The sequence below is a fragment of the Poromitra crassiceps genome (assembly GCF_964638095.1).
Source record: "Poromitra crassiceps genome assembly, chromosome: 5".
Classification (NCBI taxonomy): Eukaryota; Metazoa; Chordata; class Actinopteri; order Beryciformes; family Melamphaidae; genus Poromitra; species Poromitra crassiceps.
The window spans coordinates 30,961,245-30,975,249 of NC_139642.1; the positions used below are offsets into that span (position 1 = coordinate 30,961,245).

General features: G+C 42.6%; 1 protein-coding gene across 1 annotated transcript; it reads right to left on the reverse strand.

The window, feature by feature from the left end:
• Positions 1-11,324: 11,324 nt before the first annotated feature.
• On the reverse strand, positions 11,325-12,123 carry LOC310776989 (myoglobin-like; the record flags this gene model as incomplete). Its single annotated transcript, XM_083637219.1, has 3 exons — positions 11,325-11,465; positions 11,625-11,844; positions 12,041-12,123. The coding sequence occupies 3 exons, from the start codon at positions 12,121-12,123 to the stop codon at positions 11,325-11,327; spliced, it is 444 nt and encodes a 147-aa protein (XP_083493345.1).
• Between the last annotated feature and the right edge of the window lie 1,882 nt (positions 12,124-14,005).

Below are 14,005 nucleotides of genomic sequence, written 5' to 3' on the forward strand. Positions count from 1 at the left end.
ATTAAACTGGCAAACTTGATTTTTTTTTGGTCTGGGTTTGATTATTTGAAGACTTAAAGGAACAATCATGTGATTGATTCATGGCATGGCATGGCAGTATACTGAAGTAAAGTGCATTTTAACAGCCACTCCTGAACTCAGTATCCAGCAAGGGAGACAGATTACGATGCACTCCTTGAGACATTCAGTGGAAGTAGTATTTATAGGGCTGGAGGGGCTAGGTTGACCATAGACACTCATTTATCTCTAAGCACTGCTTGACGAGAAGGTCTCACTTAGACACACACACACACACACACACACACACACACACACACACACACACACACACACACACACACACACACACACACACACACACACACACACACACACACACACACACACACACACACACACACACACACACACACACACACACGACTCAGGATACAAACTCATCCCCATCAATTTCAACTGATGTTCCCGTTGCACCAGTCTCTTCAACAAAGAGAACTGGCAACTAATCAATGGGACACTCGATCAGGTTTATTTATCTCCGTTTCCAGTAACAGCAGACAGTGGGATCCTTGTCAAGTTCCCGGTTGCAGGGCAATTAAGAGAACAAACAGATGGATGGGATGCTTAAACAAGGAAAGGAAAACTAGCCAATAACCTATAAGACAGTGTCTATAGTCAACTATTCACACAATAGCCTACCCGATTCATTTAAACTTAAAACAGGTTAAAACCCAAATAAAGTCAACGTTTTTTGTTTACATTTTCGGTCAAATGCCAATGATTTTTATATGCTAGATTTACATTGGCTTTACAAATTCACAGGTTGTCCAATATAGGAAATAGGTAAACTTTATAATTCCAAATAGGGAGGGAATTCACATGCATAAGGTTGAATGTGCACAACAGCAATCACATTAATCCAAGTCTCTTTTTTGGGGGGGAGGGGGGGGGGGATACCAACCTTTTTTAGTCCTTAGGCTGGCTTTACACGGTGAAACTTGCACGCAACTTTAGTTGCATGAAACTTAGGCTGGCTTTACACGGTGAAACTTGCACGCAACTTTAGTTGCATGAAACTTAGGTGAAACCAAGTTGCAAATGAATTGCATGGTATAAATCCTTCTGCAACTCACTTGAAACTTCTGTGAAACTCAGCCGCAACAGTTGCAAAGCGCTCAACTTTGTGGAACTAGTTTCATGCAACAGCCAATCAAAATGCTGAGAACCAGTCAGCTGATCACATAGGCTCTGGCTGTCTGAATCAGTGCGCAGTCTCAGAAGACATCTATATGTCAATATCCATTTATAGTCATAGCGCCACCTACTGGCAACACAGAAAGTGGTTTGTAACTCGGCCGGACATGGTCCCACGCGCACCAAAATCCACATGTTTGATGAGCATCCCAGCCTGAAGACATCTAGTTGACCGTTTGGAGTTATCGGCAGAGCGCCCCCTACTGGCCACACAGGAAGTTGGAGTAACTCCATTGTAGATTGTCCAATCTGCTCCAAACTTGTCATGCATGATAAGTGTCCATGCCTCAAGCCATCTATGTGTCAATATCCATTTATAGTCATAGCGCCCCCTACTGGCAACACAGAAAGTGGTTTGTAACTTGGCCCTACATGCTCACACGTGCACCAAACTTCACATGTTTGATGAGCATCCCAGCCTGAAGACATCTAGATGACCATTTAGAGTTATAGGCAGAGCGCCCCCTACTGGCAACACAGAAAGTGGTTTGTAACTTGGCCCTACATGCTCACACGTGCACCAAACTTCACATGTTTGATGAGCATCCCAGCCTGAAGACATCTAGATGACCATTTGGAGTTATAGGCAGAGCGCCCCCTACTGGCCACACAGGAAGTTGGAGTAACTTTATTGTAGATTGTCCAATCTGCTCCAAACGTGTCATGCCTGTAGACATCTATATGTCAATATCCATTTATAGTCATAGCGCCCCCTACTGGCAACACAGAAAGTGGTTTGTAACTCGCCCCTACATGCTCACACGCGCACCAAACTTCACATGTTTGATGACCATCCCAGCCGGAACACATCTACATGACAATTTGTAGTGATAGGCAGATCGCCCCCTACTGGCCAGACAGAAAGCGGTTTGTAACTCGGCCGTACATGGTCACACCCGCAACGAACTTCAGATGTTTGATGAGCATCCCAGAGCATTGAATGTATTCTGATCCATGCGGAGCCAGGATCTACATGGGTTAAAAATAATAATATTAACATGTTGTGAAGTATAGTGATCACATAACTGTTCAATGCTATGCTATATATGTTTTAATGATAATCAGTTATCTATATATGAAGCTACAATTTCATACTGTTGTCACAAGGTGGCAACAACGAGCTATTTATTTATTTATTTTCCTTGAATCAATAAATTTGAGAAAAATAATAACAATGCACTCACCGGAGGCTCATTGGATCAAGCTCCTTGAAAAGAGTGTGAAACGATCCACTGGTATGTCTTTTAAGTAGCCAGTCCCTTCACCCACATACGTTTAACTTTTTTTTCATGTTGTGTTTTTTCCTCCTCCTCCTCCAACATATCCATGAGTATTAATGCACTAATAGCTCTCTTCCTATTCTCGGGGCCTGGGACAGCCATATTGTATCTAACAAAGTAGCTAGCTAGCCAACCAGCCAGCCAGTGCCAGAAGAAAAACCGATACAACACCTCCGAGTCCGAATTGATATTTTCCAGCGAGAAAACGATATGAAATACGATACAAAGATGCAGAATGACAATTCTCACTTGAAAAAAGAAGAAAACCATACAATAGATGAAAAATGACCAATCTAGCTAGCTAGTTTTGCTGGAAGAAACTGCCAAGTTGCACGAGACTTGATTATTTTTTAATTGCTTTGTGTAACTGTGAAGTTGCATGGAAATTGGGTTGCATGCAACTTGCAACCTGCAACTAGTTGCGTGCAAGTTTCACCGTGTAAAGCCAGCCTTAGATAACAACAAGACAAATGTTAAGACAAACATTGTTCCTCTCCTCAAATAAAGTCTTCAGAGGGTCTTGATGAACAAGGTTGGGCTCCAACCACACGCGCGTGTGCACACACACACACACACACACACACACACACACACACACACACACACACACACACACACACACACACACACACACACACACACACACACACACACACACACACACACACACACACCACACACACCACACACACACACACACACACACACACACACACACACACACACACACCCTCCCTCCTGGGGCCGAATGTATAAACCATGTGTACACACGGAAAGTGTGCTGCACCACTTTGCACACAGGTTTCCGAATTCATAAAAATCCAGGGGCCGTGAGAATGTGCATACCGGTACACATCTCTCACACCATGCATACTGTACGCAGTCTTCTGAGTCCCACTAGTGTGATGTGGCAAAAAAGGATAATGTATGTGTGAATTTGGGTGACATTTTCTTTAGAATGACACAGATTTCTCCACCTAAATATACGCAGAGTTGTATACATTTGGCCCCAGGTCTCTGCCACTGACACTCCAGACCATTGCTCCAGACACGGGAGAGCCGTGTCACATGGAGTGGCCTCACCTTGGTCCCCTGAGGGGCCTGAGCAGCAGCCACTGACCCATGCCAGGCAATGGGGTCAAAGCCCCCAACCAGAGTTCTCCTGAAGCATTGCCTATAGAGACGACCTCATGACCCGCTCCAAGGAACGTCCCATCTCCCACACAGTAGTTGACCAAATAGAGTTTTGCCATTAACTGGAAGAAGAGTGCTTCCATACCCAGCCAACAGGCAATGTATGTATTTGGGGAATGGGGATGCAGCTGAACTCCGCCACACTACAGGATTGCAGAGTGTGCAAAGCTGTTTGCAAGGTCCCCACCGTGACAACATGTGTAGAGATCGACTGTTTTGATTCACCTGGTGGGCCACCTGAAGTAGCCGGCGATCTGGGGCCCGGGGTTTGAAACGAGGGCTCGAAAACTGGAGTCTCAGGGTCTTCCTCCTTAATCGGTGGAATTGTATCCGCTAAATCAGTTTCTGAGTTGTCCATACTGTTAGGCATACTGTGAGACTGGAGGATTTACGTGCGGATACTTGATGGCCAAGATGCACTTGGTAAAGATTGGTTAAAGCTTTTATTTGCAAGAGTTATATTTGGCGGTATGGCTCTGTTCTGGAGGCTCTCTGCCCTTCCATGCGCATACATGAAAGCCTAAGGCAGGGAATGCGGCAGCAGCAGATTCTGGGAGCTCCTTGCCCCTCCATGAGCAACATGGAATAGCCTTAAGGCAAGGAGAGCAACAAAAGACCCCCAGGTACAGAACAGAGCAAGCAACAATGACAACAGAAATTACATTGTTTAAGTCAGACACAGCATGAAAGGAGGAGCTGGGGAGGAGGGTTGCAAACAGCTTGTAGATGAAGCAGCCATGCAGACTGCAGCAGAATTTAAAGAGGGTGCCCTGTTTGAGTTGAGCCAATTGAATGCATCAGCTAAGCAGTCAGCTGATGTGGGCTGGGTTTGAGATCAGCTGTGGGCTGGGTTTTAAGCTGGGCTTGACATTCGTGGCCTGCCTGAACTACCGCGGTGCTCGATTTGTGACATCATCACTGTCGACATCCCAATGATGACATCCTAACAGAAACAACCTAAACCAAAAATGGTTGCTGGCTAAAATTGTTGCTAGCTTTATCCTGCTCCTGTCAGCCGTGGGAGCCCTGGCTCACTGGTGAGACGACAGTCAATTACAAATGAGACAACAAATACCAAATCATATCTATATAAAAATACAAAAATGGATGTGACAATTTACCTACAACGCATCCTCACCTCCCCCATAACAGTCTGGTACAGCAGTTTGGACATTAACTCCAAAAATAAACTATAAGAGAATCATCAATAAATCCTCCAAAATAATCTGCACCCCCATTCGAAACACTCCACCACAAAAAAACAGTAAAAAGGGCAAGAAAAATAAGTTCTGAACCCACTCACCCAGCACACCATGTCTTTTAAAGTTGTTGCCCTCTGGGAGGTGCTGCAGGTCTCTCTCTGCCCACCAAAACAACCCGCGTTTCTTCCCCACTGGCCACTGCCATACAAACATTGAACTCTCTCTGACAATCCCCCTATCTCTGCTGTTATGATCATGAAATGTGCAATACAAGTCTGGTTTTCTGTCTGTTTACTGTACTGTGATGCGGGTTGTATTGTGTTTTGTATTTATTGTATTTATTGATTTATTGCACGTGATGTTCTATGTTGGAACCTGGCTTATGTAATGTAATCTAATGTAATGTACTGAAAACAAATTCCACCAGCCTGGCTGTGTGGTCGTTAAAATATCTAATCTAATCCAATCTAACATACAGTCTGGGTCTCCCCTTGGCACATGGAAAAGGCTCTGTGACATGACTGAGGTAAGGCCTTAAATGCTATTTTACAGCTTTATTTATCACACTCTATGTTGCTTGATCCCAGAAATATCTTTCCAGCTCATTGTTGCCCATAATTCTCTCTGTGCACTGACATGCAGTAGTACAAAGTTAAGACATCTGCTGTGAAAACCTCCTGGAGCAGCTGGATGCATTCTGATCTGTTTTATATGTGAAGTAGCTTCATGGCAGTGAGTTGTATCTGAGCTCCTACAGGCTGTGGAAAGTGTTTCAGGTTTTCTTCTTATTTTCTTTCTTCTTATTTAATTTTCCGATTTTTTTTTCTTTTTTGTTGCGGTTTACCAGTGTCGTGATTAAAAATGTCCAGCCTGGGACTGATTGTAGGCTGGAATCTACACCACAACATTCGTTCTCAAAAGCTACTGGTGTCAAAAAATTTAACTCTTTGAAGAAAGCACTCATTGAAAGCAGTCAGAGTCCGTTGCAAAATAGTTTATTCTGATACAATGTTTCAAGTACAGATATAAACCCGAGTCGTTCTGCAGCTAATGGCTACCTTGGCTAGCACTCATTCTAGCACTATCAGTTATGTCATAAGATGATTTTGCTCTAATGACATAATCAGTGATGTCACTATGCCTATGACATCATCAGTGGGACAAAAATTTAAACAGACAACAGAGAACATTGCCCACTTGTCATTTTATATAAGATTCCTCTTGAGAACTCCATTGAAAGAACCTATTTATCTTCAAATATGCTTTTACCAAGTCGGTAACACTTTACAATAACGTACACAAATAGTAGTTACTAGTAAACTAATCATTAACTAATAGTTAGTTTATTAGTAGCTAAGGAATAATTTGTCATTAGTCAATCACTAGTTAATCATAGTTAATGAGTAGGTAGTCATTAGTTAATGATTAGTATCTAAGTTCCTGAGTAGAGTAGTTAATCATTACTTAATGATTACTAAATGTCAGCTCGTGAATATAGTAGTTAATCATTAGTTACTGATTAGTCGGTCAGTTCCATGAGTAGAGTAGTTAATCGTTCGTTAATGATTAATAAATGTCAGTTCATGAATATATTAGTTAATCATTAGTTAATCATTAGTTAAGGTCACATTGTGAGTATAGTAGTTAATCATTAGTTCATGATTAGTTGTTAGTTCCTTAGTAGAGTAATTACTCATTAGTTAATGGTTAGTCAATGGTAAGTTATATAGTTAATTGTTAGTTACTCATTACTTAATTATTACCTGTCCATTAGTTACTCTTTTTGTGTACCCTATTGTAAAGTGGTGCATCATACTCAGTAGTTTATGAATACTTAATTATTAATTATAGGTCCAACGTTCCTCCTGTTCCTCTTTAATGTGTGGGGACTCTGGGCCCTCCTGAAGCTGCTCTCCCTCCTGACTGGTCCAGAGTTCCTCCTGCTCCTCTTTAATGTGTGGGGGCTCTGGGTCCTCCTGTTCCTGACTGGAGCTCCATTCCTGCTGCTCAGCAGGAACATGTTCTTTAATTACCAACAGCTGCTGGAGGTCTGGAGGCAAGGTGATAGGACACTTGAAGGGCTTGAAACTTGGTAAACTGGAGTTAGCAACAGACGCTGTGGGTAAACAAAGACTAGACTGGCTGTTGCAGAAGCTGACCGAAACTGAATTTACGATCGAACAGCCTGAAGCTGACAGAGTAGACTCTTATAGCCCTCGAACATGACATCACATTACATTATGACATCATAAGCAGTGATGGGGGTAACCCATTACAAAAGTAACATATTACATGTAATATATTACTTTTAGCAGTAACTCAGTAATATAACTTATTACTTATAGGATTTCAGTAATATTATACCAGTTACTTTGTCAAGTAACTCAAGTTACAAATTGAGTTACATTTGATTAAATCAAAGCACATATTTAAAAAAGATTCAATCATTTCCTAATCAAACTGTCTGTTTTTATGCAAATAACCACTATAGATGACAATAACAAAGGAAAAGAATAACATTTGAATTTTGGATTGTTTACACTGACTTCAAGGCGGTTGAAATTATTTTTCGGGATGGTTCCGGGGCAGCAATGTCATTCTGCTGCTGCTGTTGTTTTGGTAAAAGTAATGCAAAAGTAGTCTAATAAGTAATGAGTTACTCTACACAGACAGTAATATTGTAAAGTAACTTATTACTTTCACATGAAAGTAACTAGTAATATGTAGTATATTACATTTTGAAAGTAACTTGCCCAACACTGATCATAAGTGAAATCGCCAACCTTCAACAGTGACATCATGTGTCAGGTGTCATTATCAGTGAAAACATCAATGATGACATCATCACTGTCGACTCCTCACTGTGGCATCATCACTGTTGGTATCCTTGGTGACATCATCATCGTCGGTGACATCATCTAACAGTACGATCGAACCTAACATGGGTTCAGCGGACAAGGTTATATTAAGCAAGGTCAAGAACGAAGATCCAGAGACCCTGGCTCCCAGTTTAGGTTCAGGCAGCCGCCCTGCTGATCCTGTTGCATCAGTGCTGGCCGGCCAGGATGCAACCATTGGCCGACTTGACGTTTTGTCTGTGAACTTCAACAAGCATGGGCAGCTCCTGAGCCAAATTGTAGAGCACCTCAATCGGGGTGCCGCTCCTCGGCCCCCCTACTACTCCAGTACCACCTGCTCCTGCTGCCACTGCCCCCGAGCAGACTGTCAGCCTAGTCCAAGCAGAGCAAGCTGCAGGGCAGGCTACGGGACAACAGGCTAAAAAAAAAACGATTAAAACGATTTTCAGACGGCAGCCCGTCTTTATTGTCACACAACACATGCACGGAGGGCCACAACACACACATGCTGACGGTGGCTGGTGAAATTTGTCCTCTGCATTTAACCCATCCTTCCTCCTGGGGCAGGCCAGGAGCAGTGATCGCTTTCTCGTACAGCGCCCGGGGACCGACTTCGGATGTTGTCGTCACTGGTCGGATGACGATGACGATGACGATCTGATCTTCTGCATGTTTTTAGTTGGGGGGGGGGGGGGTTATATACGGAGGAACCCCCCCTGGGGGAGCACGGGGAGAACATGCAAACTCCACACAGACAGAAAGGCCCTTACGACGAGATACCCCACCTGGGCAGTAGGCACTGAAGATATGGGGGGGAACACAACCACAGCGCCCACAGTGTCCCAGGCGAGAATCGAACTCAGGACCTTCTGACTGCGAGGCGACAGCTCTACCACTGAGCCACCGTGCCCAGTGGCTCAGTGGGCTACAATGCTGCCATTTGTTATGAGCATGCCATGGGTACAGAGGTTTAGTGTTAGGCTCTGAGATGAAATTGGGGGAATGGCAGGCACAGATGGAAACCATGTTAAGCTTCCAACCAATAAGTGATGCTCAGAAAACAGACTTAAGTCATGGGGTTCTTAGATGGTGACGGTAGGAATACTCCACAGATATGCCACCATCCAGTAGAGTGAAACTGTAGGGCTAACTTTTGAACAGGAAGGTAAGATGTGGTAATAGACGGTGTAGACTATAATTTTAGTGGTTGCTACTTTTTCCCTCTCCTGAAATTCTGTGTCACTGTTTTTAATTTTTTAATTTTGGCTATTACAAAGCTAAGAACAAATAAAACAGTAACACTAGGCAGAAACAACCCGTTATGGACAGCGGCCACATCAGCAGGATTCTGCAATAGGCTACGGCGTATATATGTATATATAATATACACTGCTGTTTATATTTAGGCTGTATTGTGTTGCTGGTTGGGTAACACACCAGGATGTTGTTAATTATTGAATGTTGATGTGTCTGATAATCCCATATGGGATCGGTCAAGCATATTCATTCATTTGCTAACAACATTAGCCTTGGTGATATGCAAATCTGTATTAGTTGATTGCCTTGGCTTGCACCCATGAAATCTTGCAGCTATATATTGCATCTGTCTAAGACTTCAGCAAAACATTGACTGGACCACTAGGTAGGGGGGACCCCCCAATTGCCACCGGGTATTTTGCACACTGATTACAAGTCAGGCACACAATGGGTCCACCAATTGCACCCCTACTTCCTACTGTGGCTTTGTTTAACCCACTCAAACCTCAGAGTCAGACTGTCACCACATCATAGGAGATCGCCGTGTACGTTAATTATTCACATATCTAGAAATGTAAAAATGCTACATATTTTTGTTAAATTTTTCTGGATTCTAAAAACATACAATGCGGACATTTTAATCTGGCGACTGGGCTGGTGTGTGTGTGTAAAAAGCATTATTATCAGGGTATTCATGAAATGATGTACCCTAGTCATTGAAAGACACTTGGAAAGATGACTATATTATACAATATAATCAGCACTGTAATTCAGGTACAGTATGGTTTATTGTTGGGACTAACTAGTTACTTACTGTAACTTAAGTACTTTTTGCAGTAACTAGTAATCTATTTACTTTTTCAAATGTAATAACTCAATTACAGTTACTGAAATAGTAACTGGGCTAGCTACTAGTTACTCCAGGACATGAAAGTAACGGACAACTTCAGAGGATTATCCGGATTATGATCCTCAGACCTTACAGGCTGCGCACTCCCCTGACTGGTCCGCGGAGGACAGACCTCTGTAGGCCGCGGCCGACGTAGGCCGTGGCCGCTGAATTGGGACACAGCTCTAGTCTGGGGAGAGACACTACCTCTCTGCCTGGCAAAAATGCTCCTCCACATGCTGTAGCTGCAGCCAGAGCACCAGAGGCTAGTGACCTTGAGTAGGCTAATAAGCCCAGAGGCTAATGACGTTAAGTATAAACCCCAGAGGCTAATGATCTTGAGTAGGCTATAAGCCCCAGATGCTAATGACCTTGAGTAGGCTATAAACCCCAGAGGCTAATTACCTTGAATAGCCTATAAGCCCCAGAGGCTAATGACCTTGAGTAGGCTATAAGCCTCCCCAATAAGTGAATGTTCAAGTATCCCATGGGGTACAATGACAGATAAGATTTGATAATATGTCTTGTGTGGATGTGTGGATTAATAAGACAATCAAAGCAAGTAGTAAAGTAATGCAAAAGTTACTTTCTGTAGTAACTAATTACTTTGAAGTAACTAGTAACTTTAAAGTCATGAAATTACTTTTTGATAGAAGTAACCACTGTAGTAACTGTAACTAATGACCAATTTTCAGTAACTTGCCCAACATTGGTCATATCTGACTTTGGTGTATGTTGAAGTTTAAACACTGTTATCCAAACAAGCTAAACAAAGCCAATTTCATTAAAGTGCAATAAAAAAAGACAAGAATCATATTTAATTTCCATAATTTCAAGAGCAGAGCAATTTGTTTATTACTGAGCAGAGTTATAGCCTACAATTTGACACCTTGTAATTCTCATAGAGGCCATTTACACCTGCCATTAACATGTGTTTTCTGTCATCAGATTTCAATCAGATAGTGCTTGACGACATTAGCATGATTTCATTTACACCTGGCGTTAACATGCATTTTTGGTGATCAGATTGCAATCTGATCACCCAAAATGGATGTTCTCTCTCATACAGTTGCTGTAACCAGATTGAGAGGACACATTGCATTTACACTTGCGTTCAATGTGTACACAATGCGTCCTTGACCACCTCCGGAGGTGGTTTGGCCGATCAGATTGCAATCAGTCTTCAATGCGTCTTGGGGCGTTTACACCTGTACTTTCAAGTGGTCAAGCACAATCTGATTGCAATCTGATGACAGAAAACGCATGTTAATGCCAGGTGTAAATGGTCTCATACTGTATTTATGCTTGCAGCTGATATAGATTTATTCTGACTGATGTCTGTGCTCTTCTACTTTGGCATGACTTATGTGACTTTTGGGTGTTGGCAGGTTTAACCAGCGAAGCCCAGCTCTTTGTATGTGACCTCCATATCAGCGATGACAATGGACATCACCTTTCGCAGGGCATCCTGCCCGGCCCCATCAAGGCCCGCCTTCTCCGCCATCACCTTCGCAATGACCTCAGTGATCAGCTGAGAAGAGGAAAAGGACCAAATTATACCATCTGCTCTTACACCATCACTGGTCTAGGTATCACCAAAAGTAAGGATTTGAATAAACTCGGGATGCAGCAGTCTGAAGAAAAGACAAAGAAAGCTTAGTTAGATAAGAAGGAAAGGAAGATCCCTCACCCTGAAGTTGTTGAGGGGAATCTTGTGTGTGTTGGCGTGGCTGGTGGCCAGCGGCTTGAGGATGGCAGCGTGGTCGCCTCTGGCCCTCAGCAGCTCGCCCAGTTTCTTCAGGACGACGGCGCCATGGGCTGCAACGGCCGCGTTGCCCGCCGTCTCGCCCTGGGACATGCCGGCAAACTTGGGGAACAGCTTCTGGGTGTTCGGCTGCTCTTTGAATAAACTGAAGGGAGAGGAGAGGAGGAGAGGTGTAAGGGTGTAAGACAGTAAGACAGAGTTAGAGGTGTGGAGGAGAGAGAGAGCGCAACAGACACACAACAGGCAGCAAAGTGAAAGAAAATTTAGTTTTGACTGATAGCGTAACGTCTATACAGTTCAACATGTCAGTTTCACAGTCTTGTCTTCTCATTTCCACTGACCGGTTCAACACCAGGCCTCCATTTGCTGCATAGTCGGCCTCCACCGGACCCCAGCACTTCAGGACCAAGTCATAGTCAGCCATGATCTAAGGAAGTAGGAGAAAGCATGACAATAGATACAATACATAACAGAACATCGATTTGAGGAATATAAAACAAAGATACTGAAGTGAAACAATGGGATCATGGCATGCCATTTCTCCAGCTTTACAGGAGAGCTAAAACATTTTTTTTAATACACTGAACACACTTTGATAAAGTATGATCATTTAATGACCATACTTGATCAAAGTGTGTTCAGTGTAGAGCACCGCAGGAATGAGTCCAGAAGTAGCGCTTGGGTTCGTCAGGGGAAAAGTCTATGGGGTTTTAGAATGGGGATTTTGCTTAAATGCATCAAATAAGGTCTGTGGTTAACAAAAGTTTACGGGAGCGGTAATTTGGGTTCAGCAGGATAATCTTCACAAACATTAATCACTTTGATAACGTTTGAAATGTAAATGCATTTTTTTAACATGATTTTTAGAAAACGCTTCAAAAGGCATAAAAGTGATTAACGTCCGTGAAGATGATCCTGCTGAACCCAAATTCGCACTCCCATAAACTTTTGTTAACCACAGACCTTATTTGATGCATTTAACTGAAATCCTCAGTCTAAAACCCCATAGACTTTTCCCCTGATGAACTAACATGGCGCCGATTTCTGGTTAAGCCTACAAAAATACATCATCCCTGCGGTACTCTGTTATTACAGTAGCTCTTTTGGGGTTTGATTACTAACTCGCCCCAAAATGTCAATTACACCCCTCTGGATCTCACCCCCTTTGCATCTTTGTAATACATGAGGCAGGCTCCAGCTTGTGAATGCATGCCATGGTTTAAGGAGGGAGAGAAATGTCTAAAGGGAAGCAGGGAACAGCAGTGAGTCAGCAGCCAATCGCCACGCTGCGACACATGGCCTTAGCTGCCCTCACTGGGTTTGTAATGTGCTGAGAGGACCTCAAGGTGGAGCTGCATCATGTATCATTCAGAACTGAATCCATAAGGCTGTTTCTGAATATAGCACTGTTGATTTTGATGCTGTAAAATTTGTCAATGTTATTTGAGTAAAGTATCAATAATATCAGTTATCAGTTAAGTAAACTAGTATCTTCCTTATCAAGGACAGTGATTTTATTTATTTTTTATTTAAATTAACTTGACTCTTTTAAACAGGTATCTACCCTTCCTCTCATTGCTCTAATAAGCTTTTCTCCCAGCAGTGAATGGTCTGTTCGCAACGATAGTTTGAAAAGGGTTTATTTTGGTCCACTTTACCCTGCAGAACATTCTCCATCATAAATGGGAGATAGTGAACTGAGATTTTATTATCCTGAATTCCTAAATATCATATAATCAGTTGTCATTTGTCCCTAATATTCCATTTTATTTCTCAAATTCAGTCATCAACACAAATAAAAAAGATACAACTACTAAACAATCAAAAGGTCCGTACCTACCAGCAAAGCAGTCAAATATCCTGTGTGACAATACCAAACTTCTACTGTATGCTAGGTTGCTTTAAGGTGTGACCTGTCCCAAAGCTGACTTTTATACCCCCTCCCTCCCTCCCTCCCTAATGTCACCTGTTCATTCAAACGCAGCCACCACACACCAACTTAGAGGTGACCACACCTCTTTCCTCTCTCTGTCCTCTTAATGTCAAATTCACCTTTTCAATACGACACATTACGCTCTGTGTTGGCCTGTTTGGGCAGAGTAATATCATAAGAGGATGTGAAAACTTGGGACAAAATAAGAAATGCACCCATTGTTAGAATAACAATGAGTTATATTATATTTTATTTTATATTATATAATATAAAGATATTTTTGAGAGTGGAATGTGTTCGTTTTTCAGGGGTGCGTATATATATGCTTCAGTTTTTGGGAGGCGGTTTAGGGTGCCAGGCAGCAAGAAGAATA